Raw genomic sequence first — 26,795 nt, 5'->3', positions numbered from 1 at the left:
AATTTCAGCTCGGATTTTTTTTTGTTTCTCTGAGCTGCGTGAATGTTTCTTTTTTTTATCGCGACGCTGACAGCGGCGCGACGAAAGGGCATATTAAAGTCCATTTTTACGCTTCCGTTTTTTTCGCAGCAGTCAAGGGACATTTCGACGCATTGAAACGTTTTTCCGTTTCTTTTTCTTTTTCGTCTACACTCTCTTATCACATTGCGTGCTGCATAAAACGCAAGGGGGAAGCAAAGCGCTCGTCTTAGAGTCGCTCTCATTGCCGGAAGTATCCGGATGTACGTAACTTTATATCCTGTATAGTAATGTCCGCAATGAAATTACTTACCAGCCTTGAAAAGCACGCCCGGGGAGAGCGGCAGCATCCAGCCGCTTTATATTCACTTCGCCTGCGAGCGTTTTCTCTTTCGCTTCTTATATATATATATTTTTTTTTTTACACGAATTCTTGCCAGAGGCGTTATACGGAACTAGCGTTATTAGTATCGCGTGTAACGAGTGCATTTTGCGATCCCTTGTTATCATCTCCTATTAACATTTTTAGTTAATAGGAGTACTCGCGTAATTTTTCCGTTCGATATTTAAGCCGTGTCCCGTCAGTGATGCAGCTCGATGCTCGAACCGCCACGCATCAGTGACACGGCTGACTATTTAGGCCAATGCACTCGAATGATTCATCTCGATATTTATAGTCGGACGCATCTCGAGACGCATTTAAAAGTGCATTTTCAAGCGTTTTCAACCTGCCACGGCAGAGTTTCGCGCTTTTATCGTTGCACCTTTGTGAAATGCCATTATCTATTAGATATAGAATTTCACCGGTGAGGCCAACTAATGGAATAAACCGGTCGTTTGGAAGGGTGAAACCAACTCATTAAAGCTGAGCGAAATTAGGTAAGTCGATCGGTCGAGAAGTTCGGCTTCAAAGATCGCCTGACCGGGCACAGACCTGTAATTGGATATACATTCACTCGAACACTCCTTGCTGACACCTTTGCCTCGTGGCCCGTTGAATCATTCGCTATTGCCCATGGTTATTCACTTCACTGGCTTCGGCAAAGTGAAAATCAACATAGAAAGATATGCATTAGAATAGTATAAAGGGGACGAAATACAAAGATAAATAGGAAAGTAGGGTATAAGAGAATTCATTAAGCATTCGTTATTATATCGAGCGGAGCATTCACAGAATATGATATTTGATTTTAATGGATTGTACTTACCGATATGAATTATGCGTAATGTTGCAGATTGAAATTGGAAGAAAATAACAAAATGTCATTTACGTAATCTTAAATCACTGCCCCCACACGTGATATTCTTATCTAGGTATTTATAGGCCAGCTAAAACGGGAATTCAGAAGCACATGTCCGGAGATAAAAATACCGATAAAACCAAATAGGTTCGAAAGCAGATTAAATGTAATATATTGGTAATCCATTCTATTTAATTCGCGTGTAACGTAGATATGTGATACATGGTAATAATATGTATCTTAGTATATAATGTATTCACATGTATGTATATGTAGTATATTAGTTGTTATCTCATTGCGGAAAGTATGTGTGCGCGGGGAAATGAGAAATTCAATCTCGGGAGGCAATATCGCGCTACGGGTATTTATATCCTCGAACCACAATTTGAGATGCTAGAATATTAATTAAAGGCGATGAAGCTGGCCGAAGGGAGCTGGTGAATGGAAGAATGCGATAGGATAAAAATAAAAGAACTTTTATAGATTACGTTTTAAACATATGACGGGGAAACGATAAGGCGAGTCACTGTGCGCTGATAAAAAAGAAAAATTATTTCTCAGCTCCTCGAAAAAGAGTTCCTGCCTCAGAATCCACGCCGCTCTTTTCCGTTTAATGTCCGTAGCTGTCAATAACTTTATAAATATCCTCCTTTTTCTAACGTGTTGTTGCTAACCCTTGAGAATATTTTTTTTTTAATTTTAGAAAATGCCGTAACGCACGCGCGCGCAACTCAGCTACATACACATAGTTAATTGCTCGGAGGAGAAAAAAAAAATAAATTGATATAGATCTCTGGCAGCATACCTGTTAAATGTTGATTATCATCCTAATGTGGGATTATATTAAAATGGCACAATCTCAATGCTGGCAAAAAGTTTGGCGTGAGAAAGAGAAGGATCATTAGCAAATTATTTATTAGTAAAATATTCTTATAATCGATGCCATTGTGTAAACTATTGCAAAATTGCACGATTCGAACTATTGTTGGGGTACTAATTAACTGACTGACTGCAATTCTAAACGATTTTCTCCCGTGCGAGAATGATAAGGCTCGCCGTGCTTTCCCCCCTCGAGTTTTCGAAGGGTTATTCCGGGTTCCAGTTACGTGGCGCGGTCGATGGCTTTAATGAGTTCGTCGACGAGGCGTGCATAATGCGATGCGCTAAGAGACCCTCATCTCCGTCATTGTCTTCGCGCTGGAGACGCCAACGCGTAATGACTGCATGCGTCGCTTTGATGCTCGCCACAGATTATCGAAATTGCGTTACCGTCGCGAGCGAAACGAACTTGTGCGAACGAAATAATTGACTTAATATGGGGAAAATGTAATAATTTATGTCATTTGGCCATAATGTTAATTACGTTCGGGCGCGATAGATACCGCGCTCCGCGTTGCTATTTCCTATATTTCTAAAACAAGATAAACGTTATCATAGTACAGGTCATCTATTAAAATCTTTTTAAATATCTTAAATGTCTAAATATACCTTCAAATACCTAAAGATTTTTTAATTAAATCCTTGAATATCCTTAAAAGTGATGGAATATACATTTACATAAAAAAAATGCTGTCAGTTTAACGTAAAGTTGTTGAAATGCTATGAAAAATATGGAAATCACGTGTCTCGTAACAAAGTGCGTGAGTGAACTATTAGATTGCAGGATTAATTTCTTATTAGCATCGATCGACAAAACAAGAATGCAAAAGTTCGGATAAAAGAAAATTTTGATAAAGTTAATTTGGTCACTGACGAAGGAAGGCTTAGAGGGTTATCTCGTGGATTATCTTAAGAAGAAGACAAATTTGCTCGAAATATATTACAAAAGACGAAGAGTCCTTACCGACCTCGTCGTTCTCGATCAAGGGCCACGCGTTCTTCGGTCTTCATCTCCTTCGTTCTCAAGGGAATCCTGGTCATGTGTAAACGCAATCAGACAGCGAGGAGACGATGTTTTATATATATATATATATATATATATATGTATATATATATGACATATATAAAAAGTAAACTTTGTTCGTTTATCGTTCGCAGTCCATATAAATTGACGAAGAGACAGCAAAGATGTCCTAAAGCAAAGAATGAGAAATGAGATCGTAGCAGAGATAAATATATTGTATCAAAGTTCACCATATGTGAAATCTGTTACACGTCACGTGAACGATTCGTATAAATCTGTTTCTTAAGCGAATATACACAAGTATATCGAAAGCAGTCAACCTGAATATAACAGAGACAAAAATAATAGCTAGTAATATTAGTCTAAACATTCGTAATGGTTTGTGAAGTTGGATGATGGGTTTCATGCGAATTCTTGCATTTTGTAGGTCGAGTAACGTACAATATGGGAACGTACGTTTGCAAATGTATTTATAACGTACGAATAACGAATCATTCCTAGTTATCTCTTTCATCAATCCTTGCATTGTGCAAATTCCAGCTCAGAAATTTTGCAGCAGTGTGATTTACTTATTGCTAAATATTCTGAAACTGGGTTACCTAATTTTACAACGGAATAATTAAAGCGCATCGATATTTTTCTCTTGTTAATATATTTTACTTTTATCCGAGAAACGGAACGGGTCAGCTAGAACTGCTGCGCACAATAGAAGTGTTAATTTGCAACCTTTACTTTCTCGAGGTACGAACGCGTATCAAATTTTAGCATTGCGATGTTCCACTGGTACCAGTCGATTACGCACGATCTCGGTGCCGCAAGATCTCTGAATGGAGTACGTGTCGCCATCGGAACATATAATTCAGGCTTCTAATTAAAAGCGCTCGCACCTGCTCTTTACTGGCTCCGGTCCGAAATCGTATAATTTCTCGACCTACACACGAATACGCGGCGTTCGTTATATTTGGCTTCTGAATTGCGACTCGGTTTGAGCACAAAAGAAATTTCGTTTTTATGACGGTGACTTTGTGTACGTTCCTGAAAACTATCACCGGTGCAGACAGCGACGTCGACATAGCTTGCCACCGAGAAGCAATATCCCACGCATTCCCGGACCTTATCCAATCGTGTAAGGTCGACAGTCTCCCTCGGTTCTCTTCTCGATTTTTCTTATATACTTTGTCTCCTACCCGAGAGAAAGTTTTGTCTCGTACTTTCGAAATCAATGAATAACTAAACTTGATATCAGTCTCGTGTAAAAATTTTCCTCTGATATGTTCTACGCGTAATATAACAAGTTGCAGCCCATTTTAACACAGTGTCCTTAACTTCGTGCATTTTTAACTTAATTTCGAAATACCGTAACTTGACCTACGTTCCTTCCAAAGGTCGCCGGTTCATTCGCGTGTAAATTTTTATCAACGCTAATTGCAAATTTTTTAATTAAAGAAGTTTATTTGTGAATAAAAAGAGTAGCGTATTATATATTTGGAATGTCAGTTAACATTTATAAAAGTTGAACTTTATATTTAAAAATCAAATGTTGAGATAAAACTTCAAAATAAAAGGTTCCCTATGTTCTTTCTACATTCATCGATACGATATGTTAAAAACGTGTCGCGCGTCACCTGCATTTTGTGATACTCCGTATTGGCGTTTAAAACTTCCGTCAGGATCAGTTTTTCCTTTGATCAAGATTTCGCCGGGGTCTTTCTACCCGTCGTCTACGCAAAAAGGGTTGAAATGGTGATCGTCCATGGGGAAAAGGTTGCGCATCGTGTCGGCGGTGCGGAATATCGGACGCGCCGGATGTGCACCGACCGAGATTAAAGGTGAAAGGGGATGTCGAACTATCGGGGGAAAAAATCTCAGATAAAGTTAATGCCACCTGATGGGTTACGATATGTGAGCGATGAAAAACCTGTGAACCTGACTTTGCGTCTGGCGAAGTAATCTCTATCTCCCTCTCTCTCTCTCTCTTTTTCCTCTCTCGTTTCGTTCTCCTCTCTTTCTCTCGTTAGGTCAATTTCACCATGGATCGTCGCCGACGACACGTTTTCCTTCGCCAGCTTTGCAAACTTTGTCGAAGGCGCCGTGGATTCTATCGCGCCGTTAATTAAGGATAATGACCGAGTACTCCCCCCTTCCCCCTTCAAGACATGACTGTGTCTTTTTACTTGTTTGTATCTTCGCCAAGTCAGAACGAAATTAAAGTCTGCAATAATAAATCGTTACATGAACTTGCATCACGCAAAGAAGATTAAGAAAGAATCGATTTGGCTGCGAGACGAATGTGCTGAATGATGAAATACCTCAATATCCTGTTCATTATCGTTGCAAAAATAACTGTAATTGAGATTTGAATGTTGCAAACGCTCTTCTACATTACAAAAAAAAAAAAGAAAAAACGAAAACGTTACGAAGAATATCAGACAGATGTACAGAATGCAGTAAGTTTTTGCGAAGAAAAATGCATTGGATGAACTATCGGCGAGAAGATTATATGAATCGTGGTCTGACATCGAAGAGGAAAATCTGCTCGAACTTTTCTGCGTCTTGCTTTCTTTAGAGCGTCGACTAAATTTGACACATTCGATTCCAACTTATCGGTGGCTCAGGTGGAACAAAATATTTGCGAAGTTCTTAGGCGCGGACAAGCGGCGCGTCTCGTAATCTCTCACGGTCGATTAGATCGGCGGATTTAATAATTGAGCTTCCCGGCCCGGGCAGATAGTGATTAGCGATATCGCGCGAGAAACTGTTTGATATTAAAAATGGAGTTAAATTGACCCGCCGGTAATCGGTGTAAGCGGATCGGATTCTTTGATGCACTTTCGCAACTAGAATCGGAAAATGCAAATTGCATCTCAAATCCTATTAGATGGTAGGAAAGTCAATGCTTACGGGACCGTGGAAGCATTTTAATACTCTCAAAGAAGATTTATATTTGAGTTTTTTAATTTTAATATATTTACCCCAAATGAGCGACAATTTAATTGCGAGCGAGGTAACGAATCATACATTGTAAATGCCGGAATTTATTTGGTTTCATCGGCAAGATAAAAGCAAAATCGAAAAATTCGATGTTTTTAATACAAGCATCCTGGATTACGTAGAGTAGTTTAATAGAATGCGTAATCGCGACGGATTTAAAATTCTCACCGAGAGTTTTTATTTAACAAGTTGAATTAAATGGATTGGATAGCTTTTTCGATTTTTTTTTTTTTTTTTTTTTTTTTGAGAAAATTAAATTTCACCGAGAGATTGTTTTTGCGCGTGAATTTTAATACACTGGCCTCTGGACGCGCCTAATTGTGCGTCTATTGTATTTGCGCTAATCCAGTAATGCGACAATACGGCAATCCGATAATCAGGCGGCTGTTAATTGTTAATTGTTTGAGAATACTCACTTACAGTAACATTAACTTTGCTAATGATCGTTTGGAATTCACTGCTACAATACAATGCATAGTGTGATAAGCGGATATCCTGTAAATGCGATGTCGCGTTTTAGACAGCAACGAAGAAACCGTCAGAATTGTCCTGCCGACACAGACAAATGAGGATTGGCGCATATTTCGTCGTTAGTAAAGATAAGAAACGGCACGTTTCGCGCGTTAGGGCCCCGCGTACAGCCGTTCCCGTACATTAGCCAGCAAACAATGATAGAACTTAGCGTTGAAATTGGATGGCTTTAATCGAGTGGAATGTCTGGGGACAATCTTAAGTTATCGTGTTTCGCCGTTGCCTTGACGTAACTAATTAAGTGAATCGTGTTAGCTCACCGTAGAATGGGTGTACCCTTGTTTCTCGAGCGCGTAATCTACAACTCTTTACTCAATTCTTCATATTTCAACTGTAACACGGAGAATACGAGACCGAATGAAACAGAAATAACGAGCCGTGTCTTAAATTATAAATTACAAGTGTAAAGTTACATTGCAATTTTTATGCACGTCATTTAAGGGAAACGTATTAAGTAGATTTATAGATATATGTTAGAGGGAGAGAGGGGGGGGGGATGAAAGGGGGAAGAAAAGGGGTAAGGAGAGAAAAAGAGAAATATGAAACGGGTAAAACGATAATTCTTGCTAAAATCAATGAAACTGAGAAAAGTAGGTTACTGTGGCTCATTAAATGCCGTTTGTAAGCCCGCATTGGCAAGCTGTACGGCGTGAGTATAATACGGCCAGGTAGAACAAAATCGCTTAAGTAAAAGTTACACAGCTTGATGAGAGCTTTCAGGGCACGTAGAACTTTACTTTCCCTTCTATTTACATTTTTAACTTGCTAGCCGACCCAGCGGACTATGCCGTGGCCTTTTAACTCCGACTCTCTAAGATAAAGATCCCGCGGTACCGTCAAAATGGAATAAAATTTGGTTTTATCCTCGGTTCTTTTCTCTTCGTTTGCCGTAGTGAAATTTTTTCCCTAATTTTTGCCATTGTGAAATTTAGTCTATGGGAAACTTCATTCCGAATATCATTTTTACAAGGTAAGAGAGAAGATGTCGCGTAATACGACTTAACATTTTAATTGTTGATTATTTATATTCTATTTAGGTTGTACAACAGTTGATAGTTTTAATTGTGGTTAATAATAAGATATTTAATTACAATAAAAACAGCACTCAAAAGATTATTGATAATTATTTTTAAAGAATGGAAGTATGATATTAATTTTTTTTTTTTCCCAAGAAAACTTGAACCTTAATGTTTCACGTGAGTAAACGTACAGTGAGGAAACGTTTTCACCGTCTTTTCTACGTATTAATTTGATTTAAACTATTCTTTTCGAGAGAATATTGTTTCATGCGCGTAAACATCTTGTACCTGATAATAACTAATCAATTTCTAGCCAAGTTTAACGGAGCAATCGTCAACAGCGAAGTCAATGCCAATCAGTTAATAAAGTCGTACATAGTATTTAGTAAGTTTGGTGACTGTTCTCTCTCGCCTCCAAACTAGGTGGAAAGCTGTCGATGCAAAAGCAATTATCGAACAGCTGTCACGACATCAATACCTACCGCGTGAACTATTTTGAAGTGAAACTTTTAAGTTCGTAAAGGGAAATTGTTGATCCTCGTATCGAATTCTTATCACTGGCAAAACTTGGCAAACTAACTTTTAAGCGATGAAATTTGCTTGAACAGTTAAACAATAATTTCTTTTATTGTAACGTTGTCGCATTTAACTGTAATATTGTATCGCGCCTTTAACGAGAAGAAGGTACACAACTGTTGCCTGTCCAGCAATTAAAAAGAAATTAACAAGCGATTCAATTAAAAATCAGAGTCAAAATGGCGGAAGGTTCAATTATTGTATTAATTGAAAAATTAACCAAGAGGAAATGACACTTATGATAATTCCAAGTGACGAATGGGCCGGGTTTGCAGCGAAAATCCTCTTCATTTTACTGTAGTAGCGTAAGATATCGAGCACGGATATATATATACGAATATCTTGTTTCTCGAGTAAACAAGCGTGATAAGAACATTTGCAGACTTAGCCAATTTGAAGAGCTGAATATCTTTCAGCTGATCTCTCACGAACGCAAAGTGTCCTTCGCCGGTCTCTACGCAAACTTTGAGGCACGATTAATAGCCGCTGTTAGTGATTGATGTTGACATTAGTACCCAGGGCTGGGAGCGATATGACTATTTCGTTAGGGGTCGCTCCGCCAATGATCGATCCACCGTCAATATACTAACACCAGGGCGAGCCATCGAATGTCGATTAGGTAGCAACCGTTTCCCTCGAATTTTAGTTGACTCGCACGGCGACAGAGATCGGACTCCCGCTTTACGAGCTTAATGCCCTGCGATGCTTTATTGCCCCTAAGCGTCGTTGTCGCGTTTTAGTAGTGGATTTACACCCAGGTTTTCTATCACCCGCAGATTTATGGGGGGGTCTCTCGTTTGATTACTTACTAATGAAGTGCTGTCCTTTCCTGTAGTCACGATTAATCAATGACTTAAGTATTCACGTGCGTGTGTTTAAATAATCATCTCGTTAAGTAGAATCTTGTAAAAGAGGAAAACATTAATTCGAGAGTAATTTAACGATTTTTTATTGCTGGATCGATAAAGCGATTTGCTATACAGTTGAGAAATCAACATTTTGTTAATCTTCTCTTTAGCGTTAAATTAATGACGGCTGAATATTTAATATTAACTTCTTAATTTAAAAAAAAAAAAATTATATACAAACTGTTGGCATTAAGACATTATATATAATATTATATTTAGTACGCATTAGAAAACACGTTAATTTATTCATTAATTATTCGGCAAACTTTTGCACACGGAAGGAAAAATAAAATAAAAATTAAAAATGTATTAGTCTTTTCCTAACTTTTCGGTTTATTATCATTTTTAATTATGAAAGATTATCGTGAAAAATGTTTTTTTTATGTATTATATCTTTTTCATTTTCTTTAATATATTCCTTCAAAAAAGTTATCCGGCACCACTGTTGCATCGTAAATCGTAACCTCGAAATTGTCTATATAATACACTATATTAACATATATGTATTACAGCTGTCGTAAAACGCTTTATTTCTCGCAACGTGTGAACAGGTGGCAGCGCAGACTAGTCGCGTAATTCTTTCGATCACAGTGCACGTAGCACACTCGCGCGACTCGCGGATGTGCTCAATGCGAATGATAATTTCGCCGCGCGCAGCGCAGAGACGTAGTTCGTGTGTAACATTAGCGGGCAGTGCATAACGTTTTTACGGCGAGACTGACGAGAAATTATTTCGCCGCGGAATAAAAATGTTTACGCAGTAAAAGCAACGGCATTCGTTCCTATTTTATCCGTGATAACTTTTCGGTTTTGTCACGTCTCGTTCGCCGGTGCGACGCGCAAACACGCTCAGCCGTTCCGGAGTTTTGCATGAAACGCTTTTTCCTTCTCTCTTTTTTTTTTTTTAATGATAGACGCGCGTTTATCGTTTGGCGCTGCAAATGTGTGGGATATCTAATTTTGCGTTACGAAGCGAAATTGCGTTTTTGCGAATTCAAGGGATTATTTACAGCGGGGATAATTGAATATTGCTTTTATGTCTTTCGGCGAACATGCGATTTGCGCTCGCGAGTTCATTCTAATTTACTTCCATAATTTGAGACGTGCTGTTACAATAATTTTCAACGCTGTTACAATAAACAAATTAATTCTCGTCGATAGTACATGCTCTTTTTCCACCCATGTGTATAGATTACGTTTAACATCACAACGCTGCGCTCCGCAATACCGATTGGTATTACCGTGCCGTTGAAAATATCAAACTTTTAATCGCCATATTGCGCGACGAAGATTATTTTTGGGCGATAAATCGTAAGTAGTTTACGCATCCGTTTAATTAAAAAGGATGACTCTATTTTTAATGTAATACGGTGTTACGTTCAAAACAGCCGAGAAAAACGTCAAGCTGCGAGTGGTACGTGCAGTTTCGCACACCTTGCATACTTCATGAAGAGTAAAATATAAAATACACGGTACGGCGATTAAACTTTCATGGACGATCGATTGCCATCTCGAGCGTGGAGCACGGATTTTACGCCGATTCTCTATAATTCTCAACGAAACGTTTAAAATTAGTCGGCTGCTATATTCTCCTTTAGTCGCGCAGTATTTTTGATCTCTTTTACATTCATTGTCGATATTTTCATTGTTTGTGTTCTCCGAATTCACGTGAAATTCGTTCAATCTCCCCGTCTCACTGCGCATTGTGATTTAACGTGCAGAAAAATATTACTTTAATATCAATTGTATGAAGCTATAGCCGATCGTGCAGTCATATTAGGACATTCAATGCGTAAAAGCCGTCACGACGTTACTTTTGTAAAACTTAAAATTACATAACGAGGAAACAGCTTCATTAAATTCAGCACGAATTATGATTCAAAGAGCTGAATCCACGGCCCTTTGGCTTAAGTATATTTGTAACGATTAATATACTAAACTCGTAGTTTAGTTTCCTTTGGTGACATAATTAGCCTGCTTAGATAGAATCGTATGTCCGCGTTACCTGCCATAAGGCACAAATATAATTACATAACTCTGTATATGTTTGAAGACTCACGTCAGACACAGCTATCTAGCCGGTTAAGTAAATTCGTCTAAAGACTCACGGCGAACAGTTTTCAATGTAATAGATAGATTATTATAAACTCGCATGTAGGTAATACGTGTCAATCAAGGTTGTGTCATACGAAACGGAGATGTACTTGTAACAATAATTATAATTTTTTTCATGAAATTATATAAGAAAGAGAGAAAGTACAAGAAAAATAAATTATATTCTCGCTTTTGTACTTATCATCGGTATATTTTAAGTGAATTGGAATTCTACTATACACTTTGCCTTTTTGTATTTCTTATCTTTGCTTATCACCTTCGGAACACTCATAAAAGTACTACCAACACTGTTTTGATTGGATCTCATTAAACAATTAAGAGACACGGTACGAGCAATTAATTGAAGATACACTGCAGTATCAAGTGTGAAAAGTACTTCGTTCCGTGTAAAAATAATAGCGAAAGGTTTCAAACTATACATTTTAAATGTGTAAATTTATCCTTGTATACAGCACAGTGGGTTATTTGTACACGGAAAATTAAATTAAACGTACGAATGAAGCACTTTTTACAAACATAGGTTGCAGTACGTGCCTGTGAAAACAGCTTCTATACACAAATCTTTATGTTTCTCAAAATGGAATTTGTAAGTAATAATATACGTCACAGTTGTGCTATGCCCACAAGTGGCAACAGTTAATGCGCGTTCCACTTTATTTTTTTTCCAATCTTATTCTATTTTCAGTTGTAAAAAAATATCCTTCAATTGAACAAGAATGTTAATTTTTTAAAATCAGAATAAAAAATTTTATAACTTGATGCGATTTGACCGTAAATAGTGAAAACTCGCGCGATGGGACAGCAACGGAATTCCGCGACGTCGTCAGCTAATTGTAAGCATTCCCAAGTCGCTAATTAGAAAACTAGAAACTGCGAACGTTATCTCGCTCGGGAGAGATAGCAAGCTTGGCGGAACAACGCGGCCGGAAGAACTAGAACCATATTGTTTGAATTATGATGTAAATAACTCAAAGCGAAGACATTAGTAAGTCCCCCGCGGAAACTTCCCAATGAATGCACTGATTCTGAACGATTCTATACGCGATACAGTATCAACGCGGATACGCTGCATACTATACATCCCATTGCGCAGCGTAAAATAAAATGAAATTCTATCGAATCCGTATTTTTTTCTTATTTCGCAAAACTTGAATTCTAGAAGGAAAAGAAATTGATTGTACAATCTCTCAAAATTTAATTAATGACGTAGAGTGTATAAGTAACACTTTGATAAGTGTGTCTCAGCATTGCGACATGCTGATTCTTTCCTCGGTTTTATCGTGTCAGCGAAACTGCTTCGCGAAACTCTCCGAGTAACTCGTCACCTTCAAGTCTGCTTGGATCAGTCATTCTATAACGAAGTGTATCGTGCGTGCTGTGCACAGAACAAAATGGTACAGTAAATTAAACTAAAGATTTTTTTAAATCTTAAATATTATATTTTATCATTATTCATAGACAGAATTGGCATTTAGCAGCTGTATGCTTTTGGAACATTCGCTGTCTTTGTAAATTTGTTTTAGGACTTGAGTGCCGCTGCAAATCCCACATATTAAAACTCACAAATATTTAAAATACAGTAATAAGTTTCGTGTATTTTTGCACAGCTAACTACGATTCCTTACATAACATTCCATCAGTATCCGACAACAAAGATATTGAACTATTTCGTCTCTGCACGTTTGATTCCGTTTCTCCATTTCTATTGACATTTCGGAGGCGCGGTGTGGTTATTTCCTGAAAAATAACCCGGGCGAAAAGTAAGTCAGGATCCGGAAAACCGTGAAGCGTTCCAAGAGTACAATGTGCCATTTAAGTTCCACGATCCGTGGAGAGACACAGCGTGGAACGACTTGTCGCGGAGAATTCTTCGTTTCGTGGCTCGAATTTTGTTCAATGAACTCGAAAAAAAAGTCATAAATTTTAACGACGATTGAGTGACGAATGATTGAGTAAGCCTGTTCTTTAAATTGCAATTTTTGCGAAAATAATGATATTCAGGGTGACGAGAGCTGCGTCGAACAGCTTCCATGATTCATTCGGTAGGGACTATTAGGGGTGTTATGATATAATCAATCATTCACGCTGTGGAAGTTTGCTGGAAAAACATATTTGCATTATGCACATACACACGCAGATACACATATATCAAATCGCGCAATGTATATTTACTAAAACTTAATCAAGTACTTCGAAAAGGACATTACATTTTTATTAGTCTAAATTGTGAACGGATATTTGCATCGAGTACGTACAGTTATTCTCCGAATTTAATTAGCGACGCGTGATTCTTATTTAAAGCATGATTTGATTATGTAAAATTAGCAATTTAAAATAGCTGCAAAATGGTATAATTTAGTCATTATTAAATTTGTAGAAAATTGTAATTTAAATTTTGCTTTGAAGTTATAAACGATAAATTTCCATGCATCAGATCTGTTTTAATTATAACCGCAAAATACAATCACTTTACGCAATGTTTGCTTGATATATTATTTATAGTATTTTTAATGTACGTAGTAACAGCTGTATCTGGCCTTAACAGTTGTATCTGGCACTAATAAACGCCATGGAAAAACATCGTATTTGGTGCAAAATATCGAGCATACTTTTTGCTGTACGTAACACAGTGACTAATTGGTATAAATTTCACTATTTATTGTCTTGCGTATTGTAATTATGTAATTAACATATCGTATTTTACAATGTGCAGAATTGTATATGCATTACAATAATCTATCTTGTACAAAACTTCCAAAGACGAAAACGCATTTGAAACGTAACTAATAACACGCAACGTTTTAGCCCTCACGAAGCGCTTTCCTACGTCTATTGCCGCTGTAAAACTGCTGCATAATTTACAACAGAATTTCTGACGCTTTCATTCCGCGCTCGAATGCAGATCTTGAAATCGATATAATTTCGGTGAGTCTAAATTTTGACGCTACGGAAACGTTAAAAAAAAAAACGATCTCGGTCTCTTCATTGATCATGTGTAAGAGCAGAAACATTCAGACTTCTCTCCGCAGCGTCGAAAGTTGGGCGTCGCCAAAATTATGACGATCTCGAATACTCGGAACTCGGGCTCTAACGCAATTGCTGCAAAGTGCCACGCCGCTCACGTTTGTTTCTCGCGTGCACAGTGGACGCGCGGTTGAACATGTTAAAGTCGCTCGGTATCGGAGCGAAAGATTTACCATTGCCGCCTTTACCGTCCACGGTTATCCAGGCGAGCGCAATGGCGAGCGACAGCGGGGTTGGTAATGCCGCATCCACGAGCACCAGCGCATCCGGGAATTGCACTACCGTCGTCTACGCGTTTCCGAAGGATGATCACTTAGTGGTGGGATACCTAAATGAGTGGATCAGTGCCTACTCCTTCATAACGAGTGAGTACACCAACGGTCGATCGTTACTTTCAGCTGGTAAACCACTCGGTAAAGCGCAGCTGCTATCGATCCTGACGACTCTTGCCAGGGTTGGATACGATAGGGTGGTTCGTCCCACCGGGGGCGAAAGGTTGGCGAAAGATATTTCTCCTCGTAGCTGCCTGAGCAACTTACGATACATGCACGTAAAGAAAGCTACCTTGATTCTCGACGAGGCCTCCGGTTGATATTGAACAGTTCAATTATGGATGTTGAAATATATACTTGGCTTTTTTAATTCTTATCATCTTAACTCTATTGTTCGTCGTACTGCCTATAGCATCCGAAATTGACCTAGTTGAAATTGACCGGTTTGTATTACGGCCACTTGACCCTTGAAACGATAGATCCGAAATGTTAGACGTAACCGCTAATTGATTCTTGATTGGCAAATGCGAGCATTGTGTGTTTGGCATTGCGTTGCATTGTTTCTAGTAGTAATTATTATAGTACGGCATGTTAACTAGTCTTTCCCTTTGTTTTATAGTTCTATAGTTTGAATTTTATTCGAGTGTCACGCTGAATATACACTTGTCTGTACGTTCATAGACAATTTATGTACACAATGTAGATTTTCTTTTTTTTTACAAATTGAACAAAAGCAGATTATTAAACGAGTAAAAGGGAGAATGGGAAAAAGAAGTTGTGTACTTTCTTTTTACGTATTGTTGATAATGTTTGAATCTGCTATTGTCGATATTTCACGGAAAAAGGAAAAAAAGGGGAGAAGAGGAAGAAATACGAGGGGGTTTAACGTGTTCGTTTAACGTGATTTCTGCAGACAACCAAGAAAAGTTCTACCTCTACATTATTGTATCGGTCTGCGCCGGTATCCTGCTCTTTCTGGGGTTGGTTATCGGCCGTCTATTAATCAGCCGGCATCGCGCCAAGCGAGATGCAAAGTTCCAGACGAACAACGAGACCCTCCCGAATGGATTCACCGACGATATTTCCGAGATCGACGCCGACATCGATCTCACCACGCCGGTCGCGGTGCCAATGCAGGACGCAAGGTAAATTTCTCTCTTCGGCAAGGAAAAAAATCGACACTCCCTTTTATCACGTGAATTAATGAAATTACTTCGCAGCCCAAGTCGTTTCTTTATTCAGATCTAAACCAGCTTATCGTTTCATATGTGCGCGAGATAAAAAGTATCTATATGAAATTTAACTGCACGTGGAACAATTTTAATTTTAAAAGTCGTTTTTGTTCTTTTTTTTAATTCTCGATAATAAAAGGGAAACAGATTTCTGAAAATTTCACCGCAACTTTAACTTTTGGCGTGACGGAGAGCTTTTAATTATACATTCTAATCACGTTCCTTATATTGTAGGTTGCCCGAAACTCACTTGGCAGAGAGGCTTCACGGCGAGCGTTACTACGCCGACACGAGGATACCGTTGTCGCCGACAAGCATCCACGCCACGTCGGTACCTCACGCAACCAACACGGGGATGCGCGTTGACCTTGGAAACCATATGGTTGGCACGGATAATCTTCACACGATCCTCCGCACGGAGAATCCCCGGAACCTCAACAGCAAAAGCTATTACTACGGCTGACAAGAGGAAGGGGTTGTCCCGCGCGAGGGACGACCCCCGTCCTTGAGCCCGGTTCCGGAAGTTAGCACGCGAAAATATTGCTTTTAATTGACAAAAAAAGAAAAAAGAAAACGGGAAACGCCCATACGGCAGAGGCGGGCACGCCGCACCAAGCCGCTGTAAATTACGTTGAAGACGTTGAATAAATTATCATTTGCTGCGCCGAATTATGGTACACATTGTGACAGTGCGAGCTCAGATTTTTGTCGTCGGACGCCGATGGTAAGCGACTGTCGATCGTTTGTTAAAACAGATTGGACTTGTATATCTGTAAACGTCTCGTCCATTGCGAGGATTTGCGAAAATTCTCGAGTAGAAATGTATTATCTCTGTCATCAGAAAGGATGGTGTGCAAAGAGGAGTGAATGAAATATATATAGTTAGCAATGCTTGTTGCAATATTGCTACGAGAGCAATGTCGCGATCGATTTGTAAATGTGTACGAGAGGGCTCGTGTGGTTTCTTCGACCAGGACTGGAATAGCTTTAAGGAGACCACCGCAAGTATTTACGTTACGAACTGTGCGCACATGACAGTTAACAGGAGGAGAACAAAAATGCATCATGCAATCAGACAGAACGCGTGACAACGTTCATCGAATATTGTCATTTCTGAATAACGAAAATGGTATCGAAAGTGGACATGTATCGCGTACAATGTTTATTTCTTGGATTACAAAACTGTAAAATCGGTGGATTGAGTTTTCGTCGTTTACTAGATAGACATATCTTGTGGGAACTGTGTTATCGACCTCCACGTCGACACTCGCAATCTACTCGTCGTATACCTTGTACTCACTGTATACTCAACTGTATACCCACGGAAGAAACTCACGAAGCGCGAGTTCCATAGAGCATATCGATAATCTGCCGATAATATGCATTCGCCGGTAACAGACTTTTTATTCACAACTGGTTCGTAGCGTAGTCTGTGCTCTATATCGGTGAAAGAGATCGACAGATCCAACATTCGTTCCGAGAGAACGTTGACGATGCATGTAAAGCAACTTGGAACATTGAGTTGTTTGTGTGAGGAACGTCTTGTGTATATAATTTTCTCGGTATCGAAATCTAAGCTGACCAATTTCTGCGAAATCTGTTAGAAGACAACCGTTAGAAAAGTCAGTATCGCCCGATCACGTTTCTCAAAACCGATCGTCGTCGCTCTGTGCGGCACAGTTGAAAATTATTGACCACCACTGATGGAGCAGCGGTCGTACGCGTGATCACGCCCACTCACTCAAGAAAAATCTCTTAACGAACTTACAGCGGTTTTGTGTAACAAAGCTGCCCATAGTCGCTGCCATAGCCGAGACGATTTTTTATAGAAATTGATATGTATGTACATCACACTGTAAATAGGGGCATGTAATGTACAGATAAGTGAGCGAGAAAGATGGGAACGCGCGTAACGAGACTTAAATCGGAAACAGTCGGAGAGATTGTAACTGGAGGGCTGTCCTTCGTGCCATAGAATCGATTTTGCAATTGTGCGGGAAAGCGGGAGAGCGCGCGTCTGTCGAGCCAGCGAAAACTCTCCCTTGCGGGCGATCACAAGGATTAGTATGTAATAAGAGCTCGGATTTTCCTTCCTCCAAAGGCGTGTGGAAACGAGTGCACCTTCTCGCCCGTGATGCGCAATCTTGTTTGTCACATGTGCTTTCTCTCAGTCGGATATATTGATCGCGAAGATTGTACTGGAGCAATGACAGAGTCGCACCGCTGTTCAGCGAAATCGGAACGTCACAAGAAAGTCGGCGTCTATCTAGAAGTAATCTGACGAAGTAGAACTGATCGAAACGTCCGATACCGAATTTAATTACATTTAGAGTATCACATTGACTTAAATGGAGCTTAAAAGTATGGGTCTATTTCTCTTTTCGGAGAAAATTCTAAAGATTTTTTTTTCTTTTTTTTTTTAGGAAATTTAATTTAATTTTTTTTTTCTAAAAATATAAAACTTTAATTTTTACATTGTTTACGTTATCTTTTGTTGTTATATATAGATAACATTTTTTTATAATTTTCTATTTTGTATTGTTACATACTTTTAATAATTATATAATGTGTTTTATAATTTTACGGTTTCTCGAAGCATTTTTCTGATTTTAGCTGAACAGAATAGTATAACACCTACTTAGTAGTAGGAATTAAATTAGGATTCCATTTCCAATTAGATTGCTTATCACACATGACCAGACTGTTATTATTTGTATCGCTCACCGCAATTTAATGCAATTTCGCTCAACTGCCTCCCGTAGTGTATGTAACGACAAATCCGAGCTCCAACAAGCCCGTTCTCGTTGTTTGTTTGTACGTCGTTCGGTAAGTCGTAATCCCCCTGAACTTACACACGCATACACGTACAGTGTCGTTATGACAAATCGATCTCGCGAGCATCCGGCGACGCGGAGTCGCATTTTCGACACATCAGCGAGGTCGTTAACGCAATAACGCCCACACTGATCGTTATCTTTAAGAGACTAGGCCAAGACTAGACCTAACTAAAGGTTAGGTAATACGTCGAAGTCGTTTGAGAACATCTCCAGTGATTCGCCACAATTTGACACTATCTCATGTAGGAACGCGATCACCGGCGGACATATATCATTCTCGCGGATTGATTTTTCATCGCTGTCCACCAAGACGAAAAATAATATGCGAATCTGAATAACCCGTGCGAAAAGATACGCGCTCACTCGCATATACTAGACAAGCACACGTACACGTATGCACATCAAACATGTTTTTTTCTTTTTTTTACATAAATATTTATCTTTAGATAAATATTAACATTTCTCTTTTTATATATTTTATGTACACCTATATTTTTCCGTAAGATCTAACGCTACAGTTGTCGTGTTTTATTTTTGCATCTTTGAAAGAAAAATTGATATTTTTTGCGAGGAAATTCGTTAGATCAATTGACGCATGTGTCTTTTTTTTTTCTTTTAACATAAATATGTTTCTCGTCAACAATTTTTCGAGATCTCTTTTTCATCCATCCATCCATTTCTTTTTAATCTCCTCGTTCTCTTGTATGAATGAATGTGACAAACGGATCACTCTAGCGAAAGAGAGAGATTATCGGTCATTGAAAAGAATTATTTCCAGGAATTTATTTCATGTAATCGATATGTTACTCTTCAAAATTCAACCTCTCTCATAATGACTTGTTTTCGTTATTAAAAAAAAAATTTTTTTGTCATTAAACTGTTGATCTAAGTCACACGAAAGATTGATCTATTTATTTCAATAGATTTAATAACTAATGATTAATTATTTTCTAATTTGTCGTCTCTAGCATATTTCGCGTGGAGAAGTACCGAATTTAAAAGCTCTCGCTACCAGCAATACTATCACGCGCAACGTCGATAGAAACACAACTCGATTTCCGCGAATCGGCGATTCGAATCGTGGCGTTGTAACCGAACGTGTAATCGAGTGCCAACAGAAAATATAATTCCCGAGGGTTGTCGTCGCGCGACTACGCTCAGCGAAAGCCAAAAGCTCACGGAAAGTGAGTTTCTTCGTGGTCGGGATGCAATTATGTAGCCTCGTGGGCGCACGCGCGTGTTTTCTGTTTTTTTTTTCCCTTAATTGGTCCGCGTTAATTAAGGTTTACCGCAAAGCTGTGGCGGGGCCGGAAGAAGATTCTCTCATCAGGGAGAATGGCTCTTCTTCGTTATTATTGTTCCACTTTCCACAACGAGGCTGGCGCTTGCCACGCGAGTCCCACGCGGTTTTCTTTTGTGCGGAAATCCCCTCCCCGCGGAATTCAGCGGTGGCGCCTTGCATTTATGCAAATAGCGTCGTATAACGTTTACGCGTCTCGAAACGTTGGAAACTCGGGAACATTTGCGCGCTCTACTCTCGCTTTTATTTCGAACATCTACTTTATTTCTACTCCACGCGTTATTTTCGTCCTTCTATTCTCGTCGAGACACGCCGATAATATCGTTCTTAATTCGTCGTCCTCCCCGAATGGGTTCCTCGTACGTTCCTCCAGGGACAATACCGTTTCCGGAAAATGCACACACGCTCCATTAATAATATATAGCGTATTGCGCATGAAGTCACCGCCGATATACGAGTATTTCAACGGCGGAGCGATCGATGTCGCTTTAAAGTTCGTCCCGCGCTCGAGGGACGCGTTTACAGTTGTGTGCCGCGCGTGTCGCATTAATATTTCGTTGAATTAGAAAAAATAATTTCGCTTGGGAAATCGTTTCGCGTTTCTGCTTAGCGGCGAGATGGCGACGGTCTGATAACGTCCCTGGCTTATCCAGTCCGTATTTACATGACAAGATGCAAATCGCACGCGCCGCAAGCATCCCCGTCTCTAAAATGCAAATTAAACCCCGTGTAAATACGTTATAAGAAGTGCCGCTTATACAGTTTTTTTCACGCTTGCCTCGCCGTTTCTCCATTGCTCCGAGCTGCCGTCGGCACGACCGATTCTCTCCTTCGCCCGCTGAATTCACCGCCGATCTGTCTTTTCGCGTCGAGCCCTTCCGCAAACACCACCCTCATTATCATATGGCCGTAGGCGCGAGCTCGCCCTTTAATTTATTCTCGCACTTCGTTTCTAGCGGGATGAATGAATTATACCAAAGACGCTTCATTGAGCGGCGATCGATCGATCGATCGGTGGTTGAAAAGCCGAGCACGCGGGTAAAGCGGCGGATTACACGCGTTCCTCTCTTCCGCCGCGAATTGACTGGCATCCGTTAAAAGCAGGCAAGCAATATTTCGTCAGGAGGCAGGGGATTTATTCGTGTATAAATGTGCGTTATGTAAAATGTGCATAATACTGTGATGGTACATTAATGAAATGTTGAAGCGATGCGGCGCGGACGCGTGGAACAAATGTTTATCGCAATTGCTCGTAACAAACGCTTGTTCCAGGCGCTGCCGCGCTACTCTCTATTATCTTGCGCGTTCCATCTATTAATGTCATTATGCGTTTATGCATCAAAGAATTTTGCATGTACCGACGATGCGCCCGAAGCTTGCCACGTAACGCGAAATCGCGTTTTAATTTTTGAATGAAATTTCCACGTACTTGGATTTTTCCGCTTGTCTGGTTTTCGCCGGTATCGCTCTCAATTAAGGAGCTACGTACCTTAATTCTCGATGCTGAAAAGATTACTTTTTGAGAATTTTTTTTTTTAAACGGATAATAATTTGATAACTAAATATTTACAAAAAAGACATGTTTTATTGATTAATGCATTAAAAAAGAATTTTTTTTAACTATGTTTTGACTTATTTAAATTTACTTCTATTAGGGCTGCTGTCAAGCCCACATTTCAGAGTCTTAACTCAATAATTTTAACGATTTTCAATCATTTTTAATGAAACAAGTTTTCACTTTATAAAATGCATTTCTCTAAGACTTGACGAAACATTTTCTTAAATTTTATAATTACGATTTTTATAAACATTTAACGTTTGCATTTAATGTTTAATATAAACATTTAAAGTTTGCATAATTTGTCAAAAATATCGAATATTTTTATTATCTCGAATTTTTTTATTTTTGTTTGTCAGAATGCAAACACTGGAGGAGGAGTGTTTCGCCGGACGGCCCAACAAGTTTATTTTAAAACATTAAAATCATTAAAATAAATATTTTTTTGTACAATAACCATCGATTAAACATGTTCTTCTTGTAGACATCAAATTTATTTATCATTCTTTTCGAAAAGCTCCCAAAGCCGGGAGTTTTTCAGCGTCGAGAGAAAGTATGCAATCTCTTAATGGACGAAGTCGGAGAAAACTATCGGAGAATCCGCGAACTTCGCTGAATGGTCTTGCAAAATTTTATGCGTGCGTTTCATCACGCCTCTTTACCTCTCGTTCGGTATTAATTAGTCTATTCTCGTTGAAGCAACTTGTTCGGAGTGCCTGATATTACCTAACGAGAAGCATTCACAAATACCGTACGTACTCGCAACCCCGGCGTCGTGCAAACCCACGTATTTTGTACGCAATTCTCCGCGACGGATGCGCGCGTGGAATTGCTGGCTTAATAACGCGCCCGAGCTCACGAAATGAGCGGTTTTGCTAAAGTACTTTAAAAATTTAATTAGATGCGAACCTAAAAGTAATTTTGTTGATTCATCAAAATAATTAGGAAAAATGCTCGAGCATGATGAGCAATGTTGCAAAGTGTTGACGTTCTGGCAATCGCTTTAAACGGTTTATATAATTATTTTGATAGTCTAACAAAATTGTTTTTGGATTTGGCTGAATTTTTAGGTATTACTTTAGCAATACTGTACCGTTCTGTCCGGGTTTTAAGTTGACTCTCGCGTGTGAATCTTTATATTTGTATTCCTTTGAAAAAGCGAAAGAATCCGTGATACGGAAAATCGGGCGACATGCACAATTTCTCTTTTGAATCGATCGTTCGTTACAAAGAAGGGAATAGCGACGCGGGATATCCCGTTTTCAAAGATCTTCCGATTTGCCGATCGAAACGTTTTTGCATTTTAAATCGCTGCTCAATACGCATTTATACGCCAGTGTTCCACACGCTCTTATTTCAGGCGGCAAAAGTGGCTCGTGTACGTACTGTAACATTGTGCTTCGCGTTAAACACCGTAATGTTTTGTATGCAAACGGATGGGAGCGGATATGGAAGACGGAGTGAGTGCATCTAAAACAGAAAAAAAAAAGAAGATAGGAAGGGAAAATGTGAAAATGAAAGAATGTTGTCATATTAAGACGTTTTTATTGTAAGTATAATTTGTAAGCACAACACCTGTAAATATCGCTGTACTATAAATAATCGTGTAACCCGTCGATTCGATTCATTTCCGACTGCGAATCGCACGTTTTTACATTAATCGAGGAACACACGTGTTGATTTGACGAACGGCGACTTAAATAAATTGTTAATATAAAAAGTAATAGTTACGGCGTATGTGCACACACGTGTAAGTGTGAGTTAATATTTTGTTATAAAGTGCAAGCGAGCCAGACCCTTCCCGCTCGCGTATATAGATATATTGTCGTCACGGAGAAAGTTTGGGCCACGCGTCATCTGTTAACGTCTGGAACGACTCCGGTTCTTGAAGGTACGATTAATGTTTTCCATTTGTGTAACTGTCCCTGTTGGATATGATTTACAATTATAATAAATAATTTATGGAAAACGCAGCCCGTTAAGCATTCATTCTTGTTTCGGTTAGTCTATCTCCGGGAAGAATGTTCATATTCATATTTTCGAGATAATGAAAGTCGTGTGGGAAAGCGCGACACGCAAGTGATAACGATAAATGCGGCTGAGAAATAAGTTTTATCTTGGTCTTTATTATGTATTTGCTTCATTATTTTGCGCATTATCGTACATAATAGAATCTCATTATGTTAAGTTGCAGGAGAGAAGTTTCTTTAGTTCTATTTCGAGCGAGAAGATGCCATTTGTCAAATAAAAATTGTACTGCTATTTCTTTCAAGTTTTATAATGCTTGCAAAAGAAATTGTAATACTTATCAATAATTTACAAATACATGCATAGTTGGGATTAAATAATATTTCTTTTTTTAATACATATTACGATAATTTCTGGCAAAATATACATCTATAATTACGTGTAGAACTTTAATTTACATTAATTTAATTTTCTATAAATTTGCCCGAGCGTTAATATAATTATTGATCAATAATTTGCAAATACTTTGGATATTAAACAATTTCTGGCGAAGCAATTCACACGTTTAGAAGAGTCATTTTTTTTTTTTATTCACAAAATTTATCTGTGTCTTCTGTGAATGTCCCAAATGCTCTTGGCTGATGCGCGTGTGTAAAGTGATACAGTGCACATAGCCAACGATAACAAACCGTAGCGGCTTAATGCAGTTACGAGTAATCCTCGGTTACAATTAAATTAGCATCTAAACAACCGCGTGCGCGCTTATATTATTGATTAAGGATTTAGTACATTTAATTACGAGCGATACGTCGTGGCGAACTGTGCTCTTTAATCGCTTTCGCGAAACATGGATTAGCAACTATAATCGTAATAACGCGCGAGGCGGGATGATAACGGGTGAATGCGTTGCACGTGGAGTTAGATTGCCCTCGCGGGAATACCTCGCAGCTCGATAGTAAACTAGTAGTCGGGGCTTTGAACTTGTTCCGATATTACGCTTTAATTGCTTGCGAATCGCCAGATAATTATGTGCGCGAAAGTTGCCGCGCGTTTCCCTGAAACATCTCCCGTCGGAAACTTCCGCTGGTTTGCGCGCGAGGTTCTTTTTTTTTTCCTTTTCTCGCACCGCACTGCACGAGATTCGCCGGGGTGGATTTAATTGCGCCGGAAATTTTGATTAATCGAGATCGGCTTTTGTACGCTCCGTTTAATTCTTTGTTCCTTCAAAGTTTCCCCGAACGAACCGACGCGAATTTTTGTTGCGCGCACCCGTGCAATTTAAAGAACGTTTTATTTCAATTGTTCTATTTGATTTTTCTTCTAACGACTCGTGGTCGGAGTTTGCCTTTGTTATTGTTGCTCGTTACCTCGAACAACCAGATATATATCTCATCGTTGCTATTGCCAGCAATTGGATCACCGAACTATGGCATGAATAATATTTTTATCGATTAACGTAATAGCCTATGCGAAAAGCACTTATTTATCCAATTTGCGATAATTAGCCAATTATATAATTAGCAATGGCATTTGTTGCGGATTGATCGAGTCAAGCGTGCTTCCTATGACACTGGCGATGAAGCCAAAATTATATAATGAAGCATATTTGTACGAATTAATTACCAACATGGTAAGTTGGCCTGCCGTCGCCCATTTCCATGCAGCTGAAAAGTTAATTAAACGTTAATTCGCACGCATTTCTCTTTGATCCGAACATACAATATTGACCATGTGCTTGATGAGCGATTCAATATTCGAAAATAATAAATTGGAGAGTAGAAGGCCACTTTTAACGCAAAAATAGAAATCTTAATCCATGCCGCAGTAAATATTAATTAAAATATGCATGGATGTTCATGTACATACATTCTTCGTTTTTCTCAATTTTCTGAAATTTATGGATATTGCGGTTAAGGCTTTAAGCGCCTTCCATATATATTGTGGCGTATAAGTATTGATAAAAATTTCGGACATAAACCGGCAAGTTCCAAAGAGGAAAAATTCTTAACTGCAGCGATCGTTATCATTTTTTTTTTTTTTCTTAGAACGTGACACGAAACGTGATGCGCGATTGATGCCGCTACGCGTGACAATACTTTCTCCCACGCGAGGCCATAAAACGTGGGATATAACACAATTATGCTAGCAGGTTGCGGATATAAAAAATGCACGTCGTTGCTATACGTTTACAGACATAAATGCATATCTACGCTATGTAACAATTGCGAATTCAAAGTACACAGTTCCAGTGATTCCGCATTATTTTTTATGGAAGGAAATAAATAACGCGTACGACGGTTACCGCATACTGAACGAATAGCTTGAATTGAAAATTTGTTTGATCCGATTATATTTGTATGACGTATCAAATATAATGCCGAAAAATATATTCGTTTTATTCTACATGAATAGTTCGTGATGGGGAGATTGATTTAAGCTTTATATTGCAATTTGTTGATAATCAAATATGATAGACGCGATGTTTTTATAAAAAAAATAAACACGCCAAAAGAGAATGCGATCTGACGTAATCAGTTTGTAGTAATTGTTTTGTTCTGTTGCGTAAATGCAAATGGAACGATCATCATTATCTTGAAATATAAAACGATTTTGTCGGTGCGCACAGTCAATATTAATTTATTATCACAACGGTGAAGAAAAGTTGTAAATTTTCCTGTGTTTTTATTTTGAATTGAATTATGTCTACCATTGATAGCTCCATATTTCTGTAAATATACAGAGTAAATTTGTGATAATTACACACATTTCCGATAAAATTAAAGAGCATATATTTGTTTAGAATATATTTTTAAAATTATTTTCGGAAAAGTTATAAAATTTTAATACACGCAGGCAAATAATAAAGTTGCAGAATACCTGATTAAGTCGATTAAAATAATACATAACAAATAATTATGTGGCCTCGAAGAGGATGGAGAACTTCTCAATTGATCCTTTCTCGTGATTCTTTCTCGTGATCCTTTCTCGATGAGCGAATGATGGAAGCACGCTATATTCGATGAATTAATTTGAGAGACGTTATCAACGCGCGTCCATTCTGAATCAATTAAAAAGACTAGACTGGGACCGTGGCCCCGTTTCGAAGATGTAATTTCGATGGAAGCGATACGAAATCGGCGAGCGAGAGCGTACCATGATGAATGATTCAGGAGCGCCGGGGTGCGGCGCACAGCAGCTGCAGACTCTCAATGCGCGACGATTTTTCTCCCTCCGTTTCCCGTTGATTGCTTTTCCGTTTTATATAGGTAGCGACTGCCCCGTTTCAGCTCCTCGTGTCACTT

At 38.9% G+C, this 26,795-nt stretch overlaps 1 protein-coding gene across 4 annotated transcripts in view; it reads left to right on the top strand.

Annotated features, from left to right (window-relative positions):
- LOC105195019 (protein eva-1 homolog C) overlaps positions 1-25,896 on the top strand; it is a 211,531-nt gene extending 185,635 nt beyond the window's left edge. For 3 of the 4 annotated variants that reach the window (XM_039454594.1, XM_026137655.2, XM_039454593.1), the window contains exons 9-11: positions 14,446-14,691; positions 15,512-15,743; positions 16,065-25,896. In XM_039454594.1, the coding sequence (XP_039310528.1) occupies positions 14,446-14,691; positions 15,512-15,743; positions 16,065-16,293 (707 nt within the window). In that variant the 3' untranslated portion in view covers positions 16,294-25,896. The remainder of the gene's footprint in view (positions 1-14,445; positions 14,692-15,511; positions 15,744-16,064) is intronic. The other variant, XM_026137653.2, reaches the window with a different exon arrangement.
- The last annotated feature ends 899 nt before the right edge of the window (positions 25,897-26,795 follow it).

This window comes from Solenopsis invicta, chromosome 10 (assembly GCF_016802725.1).
Source record: "Solenopsis invicta isolate M01_SB chromosome 10, UNIL_Sinv_3.0, whole genome shotgun sequence".
NCBI lineage: Eukaryota > Metazoa > Arthropoda > Insecta > Hymenoptera > Formicidae > Solenopsis > Solenopsis invicta.
The sequence above is the reverse complement of the archived record's forward strand: the minus strand, read 5'-3'. Positions and strand labels throughout refer to the sequence as shown.